The 14,895-nt window shown below is 44.9% G+C and overlaps 1 protein-coding gene across 1 annotated transcript in view; it reads right to left on the bottom strand.

The window, feature by feature from the left end:
• Window positions 1-14,895, bottom strand: part of SHTN1 (shootin 1) — a 541,662-nt gene that overhangs the window by 293,739 nt on the left and 233,028 nt on the right. The window contains exon 4 of the mRNA XM_069239264.1: window positions 5,636-5,730. Coding sequence (XP_069095365.1) covers window positions 5,636-5,730 — 95 coding nt within the window. The remainder of the gene's footprint in view (window positions 1-5,635; window positions 5,731-14,895) is intronic.

Genomic DNA, 14,895 nt, shown 5'->3' with positions numbered 1-14,895 from the left:
AAAAATGCAAAAATAAGAAACCATTACAAGTAGTCTGAAAGGTGCATCGTGAGGTGGAGCTTATAGACTAACATGCCTCCTACAAGTAGTTACGTATATTTATCAACTTTGTAATATCTTTCCAATACAATCATACAAAATACATTGTTGTATCCTGCTTCCGTATGAAGCCTTTATTGTGAATAGCAAGATCGAAATCTTATTTAATCATTGCAGTGACGCCAGAACAGCAAGCCTCCAAAAATGTACTTGCCCACTTGCTCTGGAAAGTCAGTTTCTTTTAGGGCCAGCCAGTTTTTAGGCCTACTTGACCGGCCTGGAAAGTGAGTTCTGCCATTGTGCTAATCTGAGTTTACAGCAGCTGGTGCGGTAAAAGTGCAAGGCTCTTGAATACATTCCAGCCCTCCTGATTCAAGCTGGAGACTACAGATTTCAAGGCTAGTCTTCCGCCTCCCGATTGCTGCATGTAAAAACCGAATTCCTCTGCGGGCTTCAGCTGACAGGGCCTAGTCTTGTGTAAGTCTGAGTATGCACTGCCAGTAACCTGCTCATGCAGGTGAGTACACAGCACATCCATCGCGCTTTCTCTGCCTGCCATAGCGTGTTCTCTGTGCTCCTGACAGGTAAGGAAAAAAACATACATTTGCATATCTAACACCTGATCCTGCAGCAGCATACTTGCAAATCTCATACATAACAGTAACCCGATTCAGGCCCCAATGGACGTCAATGGGGGAAATACATTCTCCCAATTTTTTTCTAGGAATCACCCACTTTCCTCTTTTAAAATGTTGCCATGTATTCTGTAGGGGGCAGTCGGCTGAAACGTTAGCAGAAGCACTAAAAAATGACGGAAAGCAAAGATGGTGACTAGCTGACTGTAACGCAGCTCGCACTGCTGAGGCTTAGAAAATCAGCCAATCAGATGACATCACTCATTTGTGCTCTCCTCCATGGATACAACATATAGGTATGTTTACACGCTTCTCATTGGCTGATCAGAGTGAGCCATGGTGGAATATACTGACTGCGAAGCATGTCAACTGCCTTTTCCAGCACCTGCATGGGTGGTTCCAGATCTGAGTACAGATTTGTGGTGTCAGCAAACTGGTTGGACACCGTATACTGCCATATTCCAGTTGTGCCCCACTTCTTAAGTGGCAAATTCACTGGCAGCAGGCCATCCACAGAAGCAGATAGGCCTGCGTAGCACCCTCTCCTCCTGGGCTTTGGGATATCAGTGGTCCCTTCTCTATAGCTCCAGAAGGCACGGCCTTGGATGTGGCGGTGGAGGAAGCCAACAAATTAAACTGGGAAAGCTGAGGCCAGGGTGTTAAGAGCCCATGCAGTAGCGCAGTCCTGAAAACAGCTGAGCTGTAAATCCTGCAGCAAATGTGTTTTTGAAAAGTAAGCGTGTGTATTTCTCTAAAACGCACGTGTTTTACTTTAGTGAATTGCATTATTTGAAAAGCATAAGTGAGTGTTTTTTAACATCCTCTGCGAAACATTTCTGTCCCCGGCCTGATGTGCTATTTGTAAAACAATCACTCTGTAGCTGCTGTATACACCCTTCCCACACTTTGGACATGCCATGCCTTGACTTAGCCTGTGTGGCAGAAAAAGAGGTCTATGAGCCAAGTGTGAGTCGGCAGGGCCCCCTTCTCTACAAGAACTAAAACACCTTTTTGAAAAGCAGAAGTGATGGTGATAAATACTGCAGAGCTCTCTGATTAAAGACTTAGGGCCGTATGTACGAACACATTTTCCCATAGACACAGAATGGGCAAAACTGCTTGCTACATCTGGCCCTTAATGCCCATAATGTTCTCATTTATTTTGCTTTGAACCTGCCCAAATATATCCATTCTGCCTTCAACTTCAAATATATTTGTCGACCTATTTTTCCTGAGTTTTAGAGCGGTGTGGTGCAGCTAGCTGTGATAATTGCCATTTCAAACTCACTCTACTGCAGTTGGTCTTCAGTTCACTTTTATTAATTATCAAGTCAGTATACCTAATCCGTTTGCATGCTTGGGGTCTTAAACACCTCAACAGTGGTTCCTCTAGTGCACATATTAGCTTCCAAACCGGGCCTCCACCATGACTAATTCATAGTGTAGGTTAGTTTGAGTACTTGTTGATGGCTTTAGAAATCTATACTGAATACTCAATCAACCAGGAAATGTGTATGCATGTTTTCGAAATATGTTCTCACCAATCTAATGTTGGTGCAGGAAATATTAAATCAATACAGGAAACATTGGTGGATAGGGTAATCCACGAATACCATTAAGTCAGTGGCCAGAACACAGAAAGAACCATCAGGTGGACATACAAAAATGCATATCCCCATCCCCCTCCTTCTAAACACAGACAGGTCCTCATTCAACCCTGTAAGGTAAGTCAGCTGAAATCACGCAAGCTCAGAGATTAGAAGTCCTTCCCCAATCATTTCACAACTCCCTTTTCATGAGTGGCCTCCTCCCTAAAAAGTTCCCCTATATACAGATAAAGGCATATTTCTCAAAGTAGGTACGGGGTTAGGGTGAAGCTAGAGACCGCACAAGACCTGCATGCCTGGAAGAGGCATAGATTGGGAGGAGGCAAACAGGCTCTTTTCCCTTTACTTCTGCATTCATTGTCTGCAAGAAACCTCAAAAGTCACACTTGGGGCACTAACAGGAGGCTGTCAGTTTTGAGTCCTGTTAGCGCTGCAAATGTTTTGAAGAAAATTTATAAGCAACAAGTTTGTGAGTCGAGTGTATTGCTGTTAGGTCGAGTAGATAATTCTAGTCACTCGACCTGTAGGTCTAGTAACATTTTTATTTTTTTTCGAGGCCTGAACAGTGGTTAACCACTGATGTGACATCACCCAGGGAAATACTTGATTCCTGGTTATTCCTCCGCTTCACCTAAGTTTCCAGAGACCCCCCACATAGAGATGGATTGGCAGCCTCACCTGCCTTCTGCCCCTTTTCCCCAGTCTCCAGGGAGATGGGAACATGCGGGCGGCACTGTGCCTGCACCAACCACCTTCTTCCCTGTTTGTGTGGGTCTCCGCAGACCCACACTGAGAGGTGAAAAGAATTCATGCTGACAAGCGGCTCTGGCAGAGCTGCTGTCAGCAAGATGCCAGCTCTCCTCTCTCAGGAGTGAGGGAAGGGTGCAAGGGGCGGGGCTTTGGGCTGCAAGGATTGTTCAGAGTGGTGGGGGTTGGTGGCAGGATGCCAGGGGGAGGGAAGATGACTGTGGGTGATGGGGGTGGGTGGCAGGAGCCAAGGTATTTCTTTGATACACTTTGTCTGGCGGGACTGGTGCTAGATATATAGGGTGGTGTGGATGGGTGGCAGGAGGTCAAGGATGTTTTTTGTAAGATTTGGAGATGGGCGGAGGAGTTTTTTTTTTAAAAGGGTGGGTCACAAGAGGACAGTTTTTTATGTCTTTTTTTTTTACATGTTATATATGGCTCCCCCATTACTCTGCCCCTGTACATGGTGGATTATGAATGAACTTCCCTAAATACATCATATAGAACATTGCCACAATTGGATTGATAATCCAAGATCAAGTTTCGTCAGTCCATAACGCACTACTGAGCCTGTAAGTAGTAACTGACCAATTGGTGATACTTACACATCATACCACATTATTACAAATAGAGTACAATTTTGTAAATCATTTTCCCTTTAGGAAGATGCCCCTGACCTGAAGTTCTTAATCCTTCACTGGATTCCTTAAGTGAGTGCTAATACGTGGCCCCACCCATCAATTAAATCACATATACCTATTAAATAGGCCTCTATTAATATTGATATTTACACTATTCCTAGGTGCTACCAACCAGACTTTATTCCCAGTCCTGATGATGACCCATCATTGATTTACGACAACATTTGGGGTCGAAACGTCGACATGATTTTGAATGTGAATTAAAACTGTAAAGAAATTCTATGTGACTTCAGGGCCTCTTGGATAGACGTAGCCGCTGGAAGTCCATATTGTTCTTAAACCACCTTCTGTACATATTGTTTATATCACCTTCACAATATTCACTTTCACTGTGTTTTTCTAATTAGGTGCACCTACCAACACAAGTATAACCCTTTCTTGTGATAAAAATGCAATGAAGTAACAAAATCAATAAAACACTATTTAGGCTACATAGATTGTATTTTTGTAATTGCTTAGTCAATTGTTTACCGTGGAAGTCTAGGAATACTTCCCTCTTGCTCTGACCATATATTCAATTTCATTCATTACCCTGGTCAAAAGGGTTAGAGGGTATTGGCTTCATTGTTTGAACCTGTACATGTTGGAAGCATATACTTTTGGCGTGGTGATATTCAACATAATATTACAGATGAACAACTGAGATGTTTTTCAGTTTGTGGTTCTGAATGACATCAGAGACAACTCAAACTTCGCTTTCATCTACTTGGTGTCACTCGGAACTCCTCAGTGACAAACAAGTTGTTCACCGTCACTCATCTATAATTCTTACTATCAGAAATGCATAATGCATACGTGTTTGAAGTGTACTATCAGCTGCAACGCGGAAACAGTCAAGGTGACAATTCTGTTGTGTCGCTACCACTAACTCATTCAAATGCGTTCAGTACAGGTCTGCAGGACAGGTGAATCCTGTATCCTAAAATCTCAAAATTACTGTTACTGAGTCCTACATAATATTCTTATTCTAAACGACTGCTATGTGTTAAAGGAGCTGCAACTTACAAGCTCAAACTAGAAGTGGAATTCGATTATCTGAAAGCAAACAAAAATGAGCAAATCATTTGTATATAGCAAATGCATCACACAATCGAAAGCTTCGTACAAACTTTGACCCTCGGTGTACACATGTTCTACCAGAGCTATCTTAAGGAAGAAGTCCTATTCCACATCAGGCACATGTACCACACGCGTATCCACCGGGCAGCAGCGGTGTCCCTCTTGTCACAAAGGGGCTTCAATTAATGACGACGGTAGAGTAAGTCCTCGGGTTAGACAGCCGTGAGAGGGTCACACCTTGTGCAGCAGAGCTATCCTTGAGGTTACTTTCAGGTACACAGACTTGTGCAAATATTTTCTTTAGGGCAGACGCGGATATAAAGATTATTGCTTTAAAAGGCAGAATTATGCATCTAGTTAAGCACAGACATGCTGGCTAGTGCCCAGGAGACTAGCGCTATCCCTCACGGATGTGCACCGACAGCCAGGTATCAAACCTGTGCCGTACACATACCGACTCACCTCAGACAGCAGGTCTATCTGCCGAATTACACTGACGCGCAGCCTCTCAGCTCACGGTGCACACAAATGTAACCGTCACCTAGACAGCACAGATGTACCTTGCGTTGCACAGATATGTGCAGACTTAAGTCAGACAGCAAAGCTATCAGCCCGGCTGTACACAACGAACATACCACCCACGTTACACACAGACATACAGCCTCGCGCTTCAGAGAGCAACCTCCTATTTTAACACATAGTTAAGGCCAAGCACGTGCGCAGACAGTGGAAATGTCCCTTTTTTTGCAAGGCCGATCCAGGCAAGGCGGCCGCCTCCGCCAACAAAAGTAGCAGTTTAAATTTCATACAATCCTGACGCAATCGCGGCGCTACTTCCGGTGCTCACCTTGGTGGCCAGGGCCTCCGCACTCTCACGGCAGGTCTTCTCAATCTCCAGGTTGTTCTGCATGAAGCTGACTTCCTCAATGACCTTGTGAGATACTAGAAAAAAGGGAAGAAAAAGGGGAAGAAATAAGGTTTGTAGGTCAGGCCACTTCCAGAGTTACTCATAGCGCCACTCAGCCGAGCGTATGCACCCCCTGAATCTGAGTAATTCAAAGATGGGTTTGTGTAACACCCCCATCTAATCTGCTTTTCTCGGAACACTGTCCGTGCCATGACAAATCGTTTGTCCTGACTTCCAGGGAGCGCAGAGTGCAAAGGAGAGCTTTCCTCCCTTTATCTCGGTTTATTCCCAGGCGCACTATAACAACACGGCCTTCGAGAGGCATTTCATGAATGCACTTCACACACAGTGGCAGCAGTTCAGAAACGTGCAGCCAACTCCGAGGCACAAAGCTGTCAGAGCAACAAGCCCATTCCCGAATCCCCATACCGCAAAACCATGAGCGTTTGTGTCATGCCGAGCGACTGTCTGAATACCACCTAAAGAAATATGAAGTGCAGGGAGAACTACACTTACTCGGGATAACAAGGGTGATGTTAGCACTGTCAAGAAATCCCGGCTATCTTTTCTACGATATTTTGCTGTATCTGCCGTGAAAGGGGCCACGCAAGAGTGCGGAATGATCAGAAATGGATAGCTTTACAAATACAGCGAGGGCCCATTAAACTATAGGAACCACAGCAGAGGTGTGTGACCGCCAGCAGTGTTTACTTGACTGTCCCAGCAGAGGGCGCACTTTCCCAAGAACAGACTTCATTGATATGGTGGCGAAAGTATATCACATATGTGGGGGAATTTATTAAATATTGAGCAAGCTGTTAGCACACAAGTGAAGGTCTGCATCAATCCACATAAGGGCGAATGTCACCTCTTATGGGCGAATGAACTAAATAACTCATTAGTGAGTGGATTAATTTGGTAATGTGTGGATACGTGTAAACGTACACTGAGAACTAGATGGCTATATTGCAGCATTATACACTAGTGGCCAACCCTAGCACTAAGGCCTATTCTGGTGGATCAAACGACTGTACAGACTAAGTGGAAGGCAATGGTGGATGTATACACGGATGGCTATATGGGAGAATTGGGCGACGAGCAAATCAATGAAAATATACTTTAAGTGGTGAGTACATTTAATTTCTGAAAGCAAGCGCCATTTTTCATACGTTAGGGAGGGGGAGGCAGGCGCCATCATTAGTCACATTCATTATTTATACAGATCTCTAGACAGATGAATGGTCTCTAGTCCACAGCGGTTAGAAGGGTTCATAGTTTGAATTAAATACGCCTTTGGTGCACATTCGACTGCTTATAAAGCGCAGACGTCTAAACTGTAAACGAATAAAAATCGATAAAATAATATACACAATGAAAACAATTAATTACTACTATCATGCAAAGAAAACAAACCAGCATATGCCGGACATTACCAGACAAATTAAATAATGAAAAAACATAAGTCACGCTGCCGACTGGACAACTACACTATGTAAACCTCAAATGATACAGTTAGAAGCATCATAACTTCTATAGCGCTTGTCCTAAATATATACAGAAGAAGAAAAACATTTTTAATTCCAGCAGCTATGAAGACAACATAACAGTGTACTAACAAGAATGCTTATTTTAACCCTGACAGCTGAGGTTAGAAATAATGTACGCAATATTATTTAGGGGTAAAGGTGAATTTGTTTGACAGTCAATTCCAAATATTTTGTGACTGGCGTGGGGATTCTATTTCTAAACCTTTTGAAACCGACACCAACGCCTGGTTTCAGTATTCCACAGCCAGGCTCATTATAAATTAAACACATATTTTGCCAGAGACCGAGTTGCCCTGGGCACATATACAAATTATAGGGTGAATGGTTTCAGCAGATGGCTTATTTCTTTGCCGCCGCTCGTGAGATGAGGAGAGAGGTTTGAAGGGGTAAAAAATGCGAATGATGATATAGAACGCACCAGCTCTGAGCCTACCATTTTAATCCATCTTGCCCCAGTACACATCATCATTTAAAAAAAAGAGTTGGAAAACACCAAACTCAGCCCGAGCACCCAGCTGTGGCGGCGGACCATGATGCCTTCTGAGTGAATAGACAACTGGAGGGCGTTAAGGTTGTCGCTGCATTTTATTGGCGCAACAGACCAACACTAAAAGTACATTTTATCTCTTTCTTTGAATTATAAAATGGCTATTTGAACGTGATACAAATTAACAGCAGGAGACAGGTAAAAATGAAACCCCATGGCCACTGCCCTACTGTTCCCAACCAGCCAAAGAACAGTGAGCAAACCAGTAGAGGATCCTGTGGCGTGGGCTAAATACCACGGTAGTAAAGGTACACATAATGACAGCCAAGGGTGTGTGAGCTAGTGGTCTACGGGCCTCCCATCCAGTTGCTGCTCGAGCAACTTACAAACACATGGAGTCAAAACTACAAAAATGCCTGTGCCTTCAACTGGAAGATGAATAGGGTTCCCGGAGGAAGGACCCAGCGGATGTGCATTTGGACAGTTCGATCTTGACTTTCTTAATTGACAATGTCATAGGCAGGGCGCCCAAAAACCAGCCTAACTGTCCCAGACAACAGAAAAGCAGGTTACAAGATGATGCACCTCCACCAACCCCAAGCTACGCAGCAGTGCCTTCTTCACCCTTCTCCTACACAAACCGGATATCACCCCCCCCCACACACAAATGGAGCACAAAGATAAAGGAGTTCACGCAAAGTTCCTCTGTACATGCACCCGAAACCACTTCCAGCAAGAGAGTCAATTTGACTCGTTCCTTTTTCTACCCAAACCAGTGCAGTTCTGGAATGGACCCCCCCCCCCCTCCGCTGCCAAGCCCACTTATAAATGGGCAGATAAAAAAAAAAACACATGACCTCCACGCCATACATTAGCGCATTGAAAGAGTCGCAGACCAAGCCAATAGGACACGTACCACCAGCTCAGACCAGATCACTTTCAATGGCTTGTTCTCATGACCTGCGCCCCATCACGGTGAACTTCACTGACAATGACACAAAGCATCCTCCATTTCATTCTTTGCATCACACACATGCAGCACAGTGAAAATATAAACTGACTTTGATACACACACTCCCTATGTAACAGCAGGAGAAGCAAAATGCTACCAGTGAATACACCTACCTCTGGGAGACTTTTGCACTTTACAAAACACAGTTCTATTTAATTCTACTCTATATTTTTCTATTTGTTCTTCTGGGTTCGTGATTGCTCCTGACACAGACATGCTGGTACAGCACAGCACAATCCCTCGCAATGTCATACGCCCACCCCTTACCTTGATGACATCATGATGAGGAACAATATTAGGAAATACTATTCCTCATCATACTACATGGCAAAAAGACAATCCCTAGCCATGCCCCCATAAAGCCTTTCGCCCGCACTCCCATAAATTCAATTCAGTGTTAGATGTGGTAGAGAGGCCTTTTCACAGTGCTATTAGGTTATGCAAAACAGCAGAACAATAGTCACCTAGCTTTCTTCACACTTGATTAACCTCAAATAATGACTCCTGCTTGGCAAGCCAGATATCAATCTGGCTCCTGGAGAACACATGGTCCATGAGAATAGCTTCCAGTGCAAAGTTCAGCTGCACCAGCAGACCTTTCAATTGGTGTACTGTCACCTTCTCAGAGCGGAAGTAAACTTCGAGAGAGCTCCCTAACCACCTTACGCTGCTTGGCTGGAATCAAGTGCAAACTCCAAGAATATCAGGGTCGTGGCAAGATGGAGTTTCTCGGAATAGGTTACTTATATATGAAACCCTACAAACTTGTATGTCACTTATTGGAGCAACCTCTTCCCAAGAATTGATTCAAATAGTGGATTATCATATCTGACAGCAACAATGTCTTTGTAACTCACTGAAGGAAGCAAATAAACATTTCAAAGTAATGCAGCCAACCGAGCAGCCGCTAGGCATTCATTTGCCAATGCGAAGTAGGAAATCAGACATGAACTTCACAAGTCTGAAACTAGAAGAAGCACAGACAGCAATCTAAAGGCTGACTCTGTAAACAAGTTGGTCACCAGTGCTCTCTTACCAGATGTCTGCAAATTATGCACTGCCTTTCTTATGGAAAAATAATTCACCGACCTCAGCACAAGGTAGATGCCATAACTTATGACTACTTGTATAAACAATTAAAATCTGGGTACAAGACGAGGGTACACGCGGGTAGAAGACGTCTACCCACTAGTTTCACTGGGTAGACGCCATCTGCCCTGCCATGAGGCCGGACCCCACTGAAATATAGACACACCCAGCAGCGCCTGCGCGTTGTCTGTTTTTCTTTCAAACAGCAACATGCAAGCGGGGAGGAAGGTTATCAGATTCTAGCTGTGCCCATAACAACAGCCGAAGCCAAGGAGCCACCAGGCCTCCTTGTGTTAGAGTATTCTGGCCGGAAGCTATCGAGAGCCTCACAACTAATGCAAATGTAACTGAGGGAAAACAAATGCACACATCTTATCACTCACAGCTACTTAAGAGAGGCATGCTTTTGACTTTGTTCAGTCCCTATACATAAGATATTTGCGTGCACTGTAAGAATTTCAAATGTGTTGGTCCATCTCACCCCATGATGTCACTAGCATGCTGCCTAACTTGGTTAGTTCCCCCACTTATTTTTTGTAGGATTTGTGCCCCGATTAAAATATTGATATTTTAAATCCACACTGGCAGAAGGTGATGGCTGCACAGAGCCTACAGTTCTGAGTCTTGGAAGGACAGAGTTTGCAGATGGAGGGGCTTAGGCAGGGCTCTTACCATCAAAGGACATCAAGATGTTAATTGCAAGTACAAAAGACCACAAGGGATTTTCTTTGAGTCCTGGATGTAGTTAACAAAAAAGCTAGCTGGTTGCTGGACCTGGCATGTTTACAATATTTTACAGTGGGCTCGAGGCATTTATGCTTGCCACTAAGGGTGGTGACGCCGAATGCAGAATAGCAGGTACAAATGACATGGAAAATTGGGGGCATTCCAAAAACAAAAGGAAGTCGTTGCTACACGGAGGTGTGTTCACCAGGCAGACATCAGCCTAAACGTACTTGAAGAATATATCGTTCTGTTCAGGCCTCTTCGGACTTCCCTTGATGCGTGGAAACTACTACTAGGCACTCTGATTAGCTTCTTCTGGACTCTTTTTCATGTTGTTCCACACAAGCAAGATGGCAGCATGGCAGGCATGGAGCACAGTGCAGGACAATTTGGGTTAGCTCTCAAGAGAGGAGGAATGGGTAGAACACGGCTCCACATTGAAAAAGCACTTGAGCAGGGCACATGCAGGTCTCCATCAATGCAGATCTTCTGGTGTTGGAGTAGAGCTCAAGATAACAAGGCCAATCCCTAGCAGTTAGGCAGCAGCCCAATGGCAATCAATTGAGATTCATCTTTAAAGTTCGAAATTCCATATGTGCTCCAGAACTTCCCATTCCTGATTTCACGTTCCTAGTTCCATACATTAGATAGAACTGCAACTTCATTCCTCTGGTATGGCTCGAGACACCGGATTGCGCTGCAGCACTACCAGAGGGGGGTAACGATGGAGGGATGGGTACGCTAACCCTTACTTGTATTACCTACCGACACAGCTCCTGGTTGTGCATGACTGGTTTAATGGGGGGAGGGGGGTGGGGGTGGGGGGGGGTGTCGATCCGGCTTATCAGCTGGAATTAGCTACTCTTGGCTTTCCGCTTATTCTAGACCTCCTCTATGGATCACCCATCCCCGTGGGATGAACCCAATGATTAGAGCAGTTTTTCTTGCATGGCGGGTGGCCCTGCGGTACACTCGATGGAACAATGTCATTACCCAGCAGACCTCATTGTGGTGCGGCAAATGGCTAAACAAATCGGCTGCACTGAGTGGGTTTGAGAGATGGGATTTGGTGGGCCTTTCACAGATCGGCGATGTGTGGAAAGGGGATGCCATGCAATTCTTTCATGATTTGCAAACCGACTTTCAACTCTCTTGCACGCAATTCTTTAGGTACCTCCAACTCCGCCATACCCTGAGCGTGCACGTATCCCGCACTGACACACTACCGGAATATAGTCCACTGGAGGCCAAATTACTAATGGGAGCACTGGGGAAGAAAGGGGTGTCCAAAATTTACAAGATGTTAATTAACCATGGCCAGGCCAACCTAAACCATATCTTAGATAAATGGGAGGGATGGCTGGGACCTATTGAGGAGGCAGACTGGATGGATGCGCTAATGGCACCTAGACTACTGGCGGTGTCGGCAAGGTTGCGATTGGTGCAAATGTATTTTTTGTATGGGTCATACCTTTCTCCTGACCGGCTGCACTGAGCGGGCCTTCGTCCCTCTGCTCAATGTCCTCAGTGCTCAGAAGAAGCAGCGGACTTCTTTCATATGGTCTGGAAATGCCCACAGAGAGGTATACTGGGGTAAGATAAATCGTGAACTGCATGCAGGGATGGGGATGGAGCAATAGATGTCCCCAAAACTGGTCCTGCTGGGCAAAATGGAGGAGCTGGAGGGCTCAAGGGAGGACCGTACATTCATGAGAACCACCCTTTTGGTGGCAAAAAGAGACATTGCAGCCAGCTTGAACTCCGCCACTGGCCCATCCTTCTGGAAATGGAGGCATGGAGTTGATTGGTGTGCAAGCCAAGAAAAATCGGTCTATGAGGTGAGGGGTTGTCTCCATAAACACGCAAAGGTATGGGGGGGAATGTCTGGATCTTCTCCCATGAATGCTTACGATTCTGTGCTCTGTACCGAATAATGGTAATGTTGAGATGCCATACTGTCAATTTATGCTGTCTTTATGAGGTTGATTTTATGCTGGCAGCACCAGGACCTACCTGTGCATTTCTATCCTTCTCTCTTTTGCTTTTCTTTCACTTTCTTTCTATAAAACCAATAAAAATTGTTTATAAAAAAAGTTTGAAATTCCAACCACTCGTTCTGGAAGGAGTTAATCTGCTTTTTTGGGACACAGGAGCTGATGCAAGTCCCGCTCTCAGCATGAACTGCAGGCACTGGTGCCTATGTGCCACCATCTAGGGATAATCCAAGCAAGGCTGCTCTGGTAAGAGATCTGCCCACCCCATTAAGACTTAGCCGACCTCAGTTTACGCCAACAGAAATCTGGATGTGGCATTTGGCCATTCAGGGTCACCCAGCCATCCTCCCAAAGAGCGCACAGGACGTGACATTGTGCCAGTGGCTTCTGCAGTAGAGAATCTGCATAAAACGAAGATATCAAATGAAACATACAAGCGCCATGAGTAAATGTGCAATTTTTACCAGTTTCATACTCGTCTGCGAGGCTGCGCTTTGATCACAAGGACTCCTCTTGCTCCAGTTTCAAGGGCGACCATGTGAGTGCAATGTGACTAATGTGGAGGGTGGTGGTGATTCAGATCAGATGTCGGGGAAAAAGAACAAGATTGGCATTTCCTTATCTGTTTCCTGACGCTCAAGGACTACATTTATCTCACAAGAGAAAGGAGGAACCCAATGAGACAGAAATCTTATTTAAATGTTCCACAAGTGTGTCTTTGCTGCATAAAATGAGCCAGAGACAAAACAAACAAGCATTTTCAGCCTGCATGACTTGTAAGATTAAGCATTTGTTCTATACGGTGTATATTTTTACTTTATCCTTTATCTTTCACATTCCAAATAAATGCATTTAACACAACTAAAATGAGGTTGGCCTGGTGAGCGCGCACTTACAGGGCTTTCCGAAGAGAGGAGTCCCAGTGCACGGAAATCTGAATAAGGTCAGATACTTGCCATCTAAAGCACTTTAATACCGCAGAATATGCTATAATACACATAAGTTGTGGCATCATCGTGTTTTAGGTGGTGATATAAAACAACGAAAACTGGAAATAAACTGGTTAATTAACATATCCACATATAGCAAGCAAATACCTGGCTGGATTTTGAGGCGCTTTAAGTGCTAATAGGTCACAGCTTTTTTAGCCGTTCTCTACCTTCGCAATGTGTTTCTTTTATTTCTTTCCTTTTGGCTCATTTCAAATTGGGACCACTGTCCAGTCCCTGTCCCGATTCAATGGCAGGAGTCGTTTTTCTGCCGGTTTCCCTCTTCCCAGTGACTTGTGTGCATGTCAAATTCACAAAGAGGTAACTATCAACAGTGCAGCAGGTACAGTGGCACGGGGGCTCAGGGGCTTTAGGGACCCACCAAACCTCAATTCAGCCAGCATCTTGCTACCCAGCTGTGGGACAGGTTGATTTTTTTGTTGCTTGCATTAGGGACCATGAAGCCCTTGCAAGTCGCTCGCCCCTTCCCTCTGTGGGCCCTCCATTTCAGCACCCCACCGGGCCAGCCTAGGAGCAGCAGTGCAGTGAAGGGGTGCAGAGCTCCCAAGCATCTCCGTGACGCTCTTTTTTAGTCTACAGTGCTCCTCACCATCAGGACCTCTGGAGCTCTACACATTGGCCACAGGCCACCAGAACAGCTCCCTGCCTGCTTGGCCAATCTGGGTTAAAGGCTGTTGAATTAAGAAAGAATTCCACTGGCATCCTCGAAGCCTTCGCAACAGCACACACTTTTGTGCCCGCTTTAGTGGCGCCAGTATACTGCACCAGAGGGCGATTCCAAGATTATCAGGGGCCCCAAAGGGTATATAATGGCCAAAACGGTACCAGACAAACTGGGACCACATAATGAAATCTGCCTTGTTGGTAAAGTGGAGGGATTTCAAAGATCCGCTGCTGGTCTGATAACCAGTGAAGTTGTACTAGGACAGAAATGTGTTTGATTTTACACTATCTGGTCACAAGCCACCATAGGGCAGACTGTGTAACACACACAATTCAGCCAGTACCCAGAATATTAAAAAAATAATAATAATAAAATAAAGTCCTGAACAAATATTATAAAATGTGACCGACCTCTAATGGAACTCTAGGAGCACTAAAGTATTTGGTCTACAAATGTACCTGTCAAAGGAAGGAACAGGATTAGAGTTTCAGTCTGTGGCTACAGGACATCTCCTGATCTAAAAGAGTGCCCAACTTCCATAACGAAGCTTTAGCAGGAGGAGGATCCTAAAGAAATCGGCACAGGTGTGGTGTGCAGAGCCCAGTATTTCCCTATGAACAACAAAATTAAGACAAAACGTGTAAATGATGGCTGGAGGAAACCATGCGTTT

This window comes from Pleurodeles waltl, chromosome 6 (genome assembly GCF_031143425.1).
Source record: "Pleurodeles waltl isolate 20211129_DDA chromosome 6, aPleWal1.hap1.20221129, whole genome shotgun sequence".
NCBI classification, from domain to species: Eukaryota; Metazoa; Chordata; class Amphibia; order Caudata; family Salamandridae; genus Pleurodeles; species Pleurodeles waltl.
Note: the sequence above shows the minus strand (reverse complement) of the source record. Positions and strands in the feature narration are given on the sequence as shown.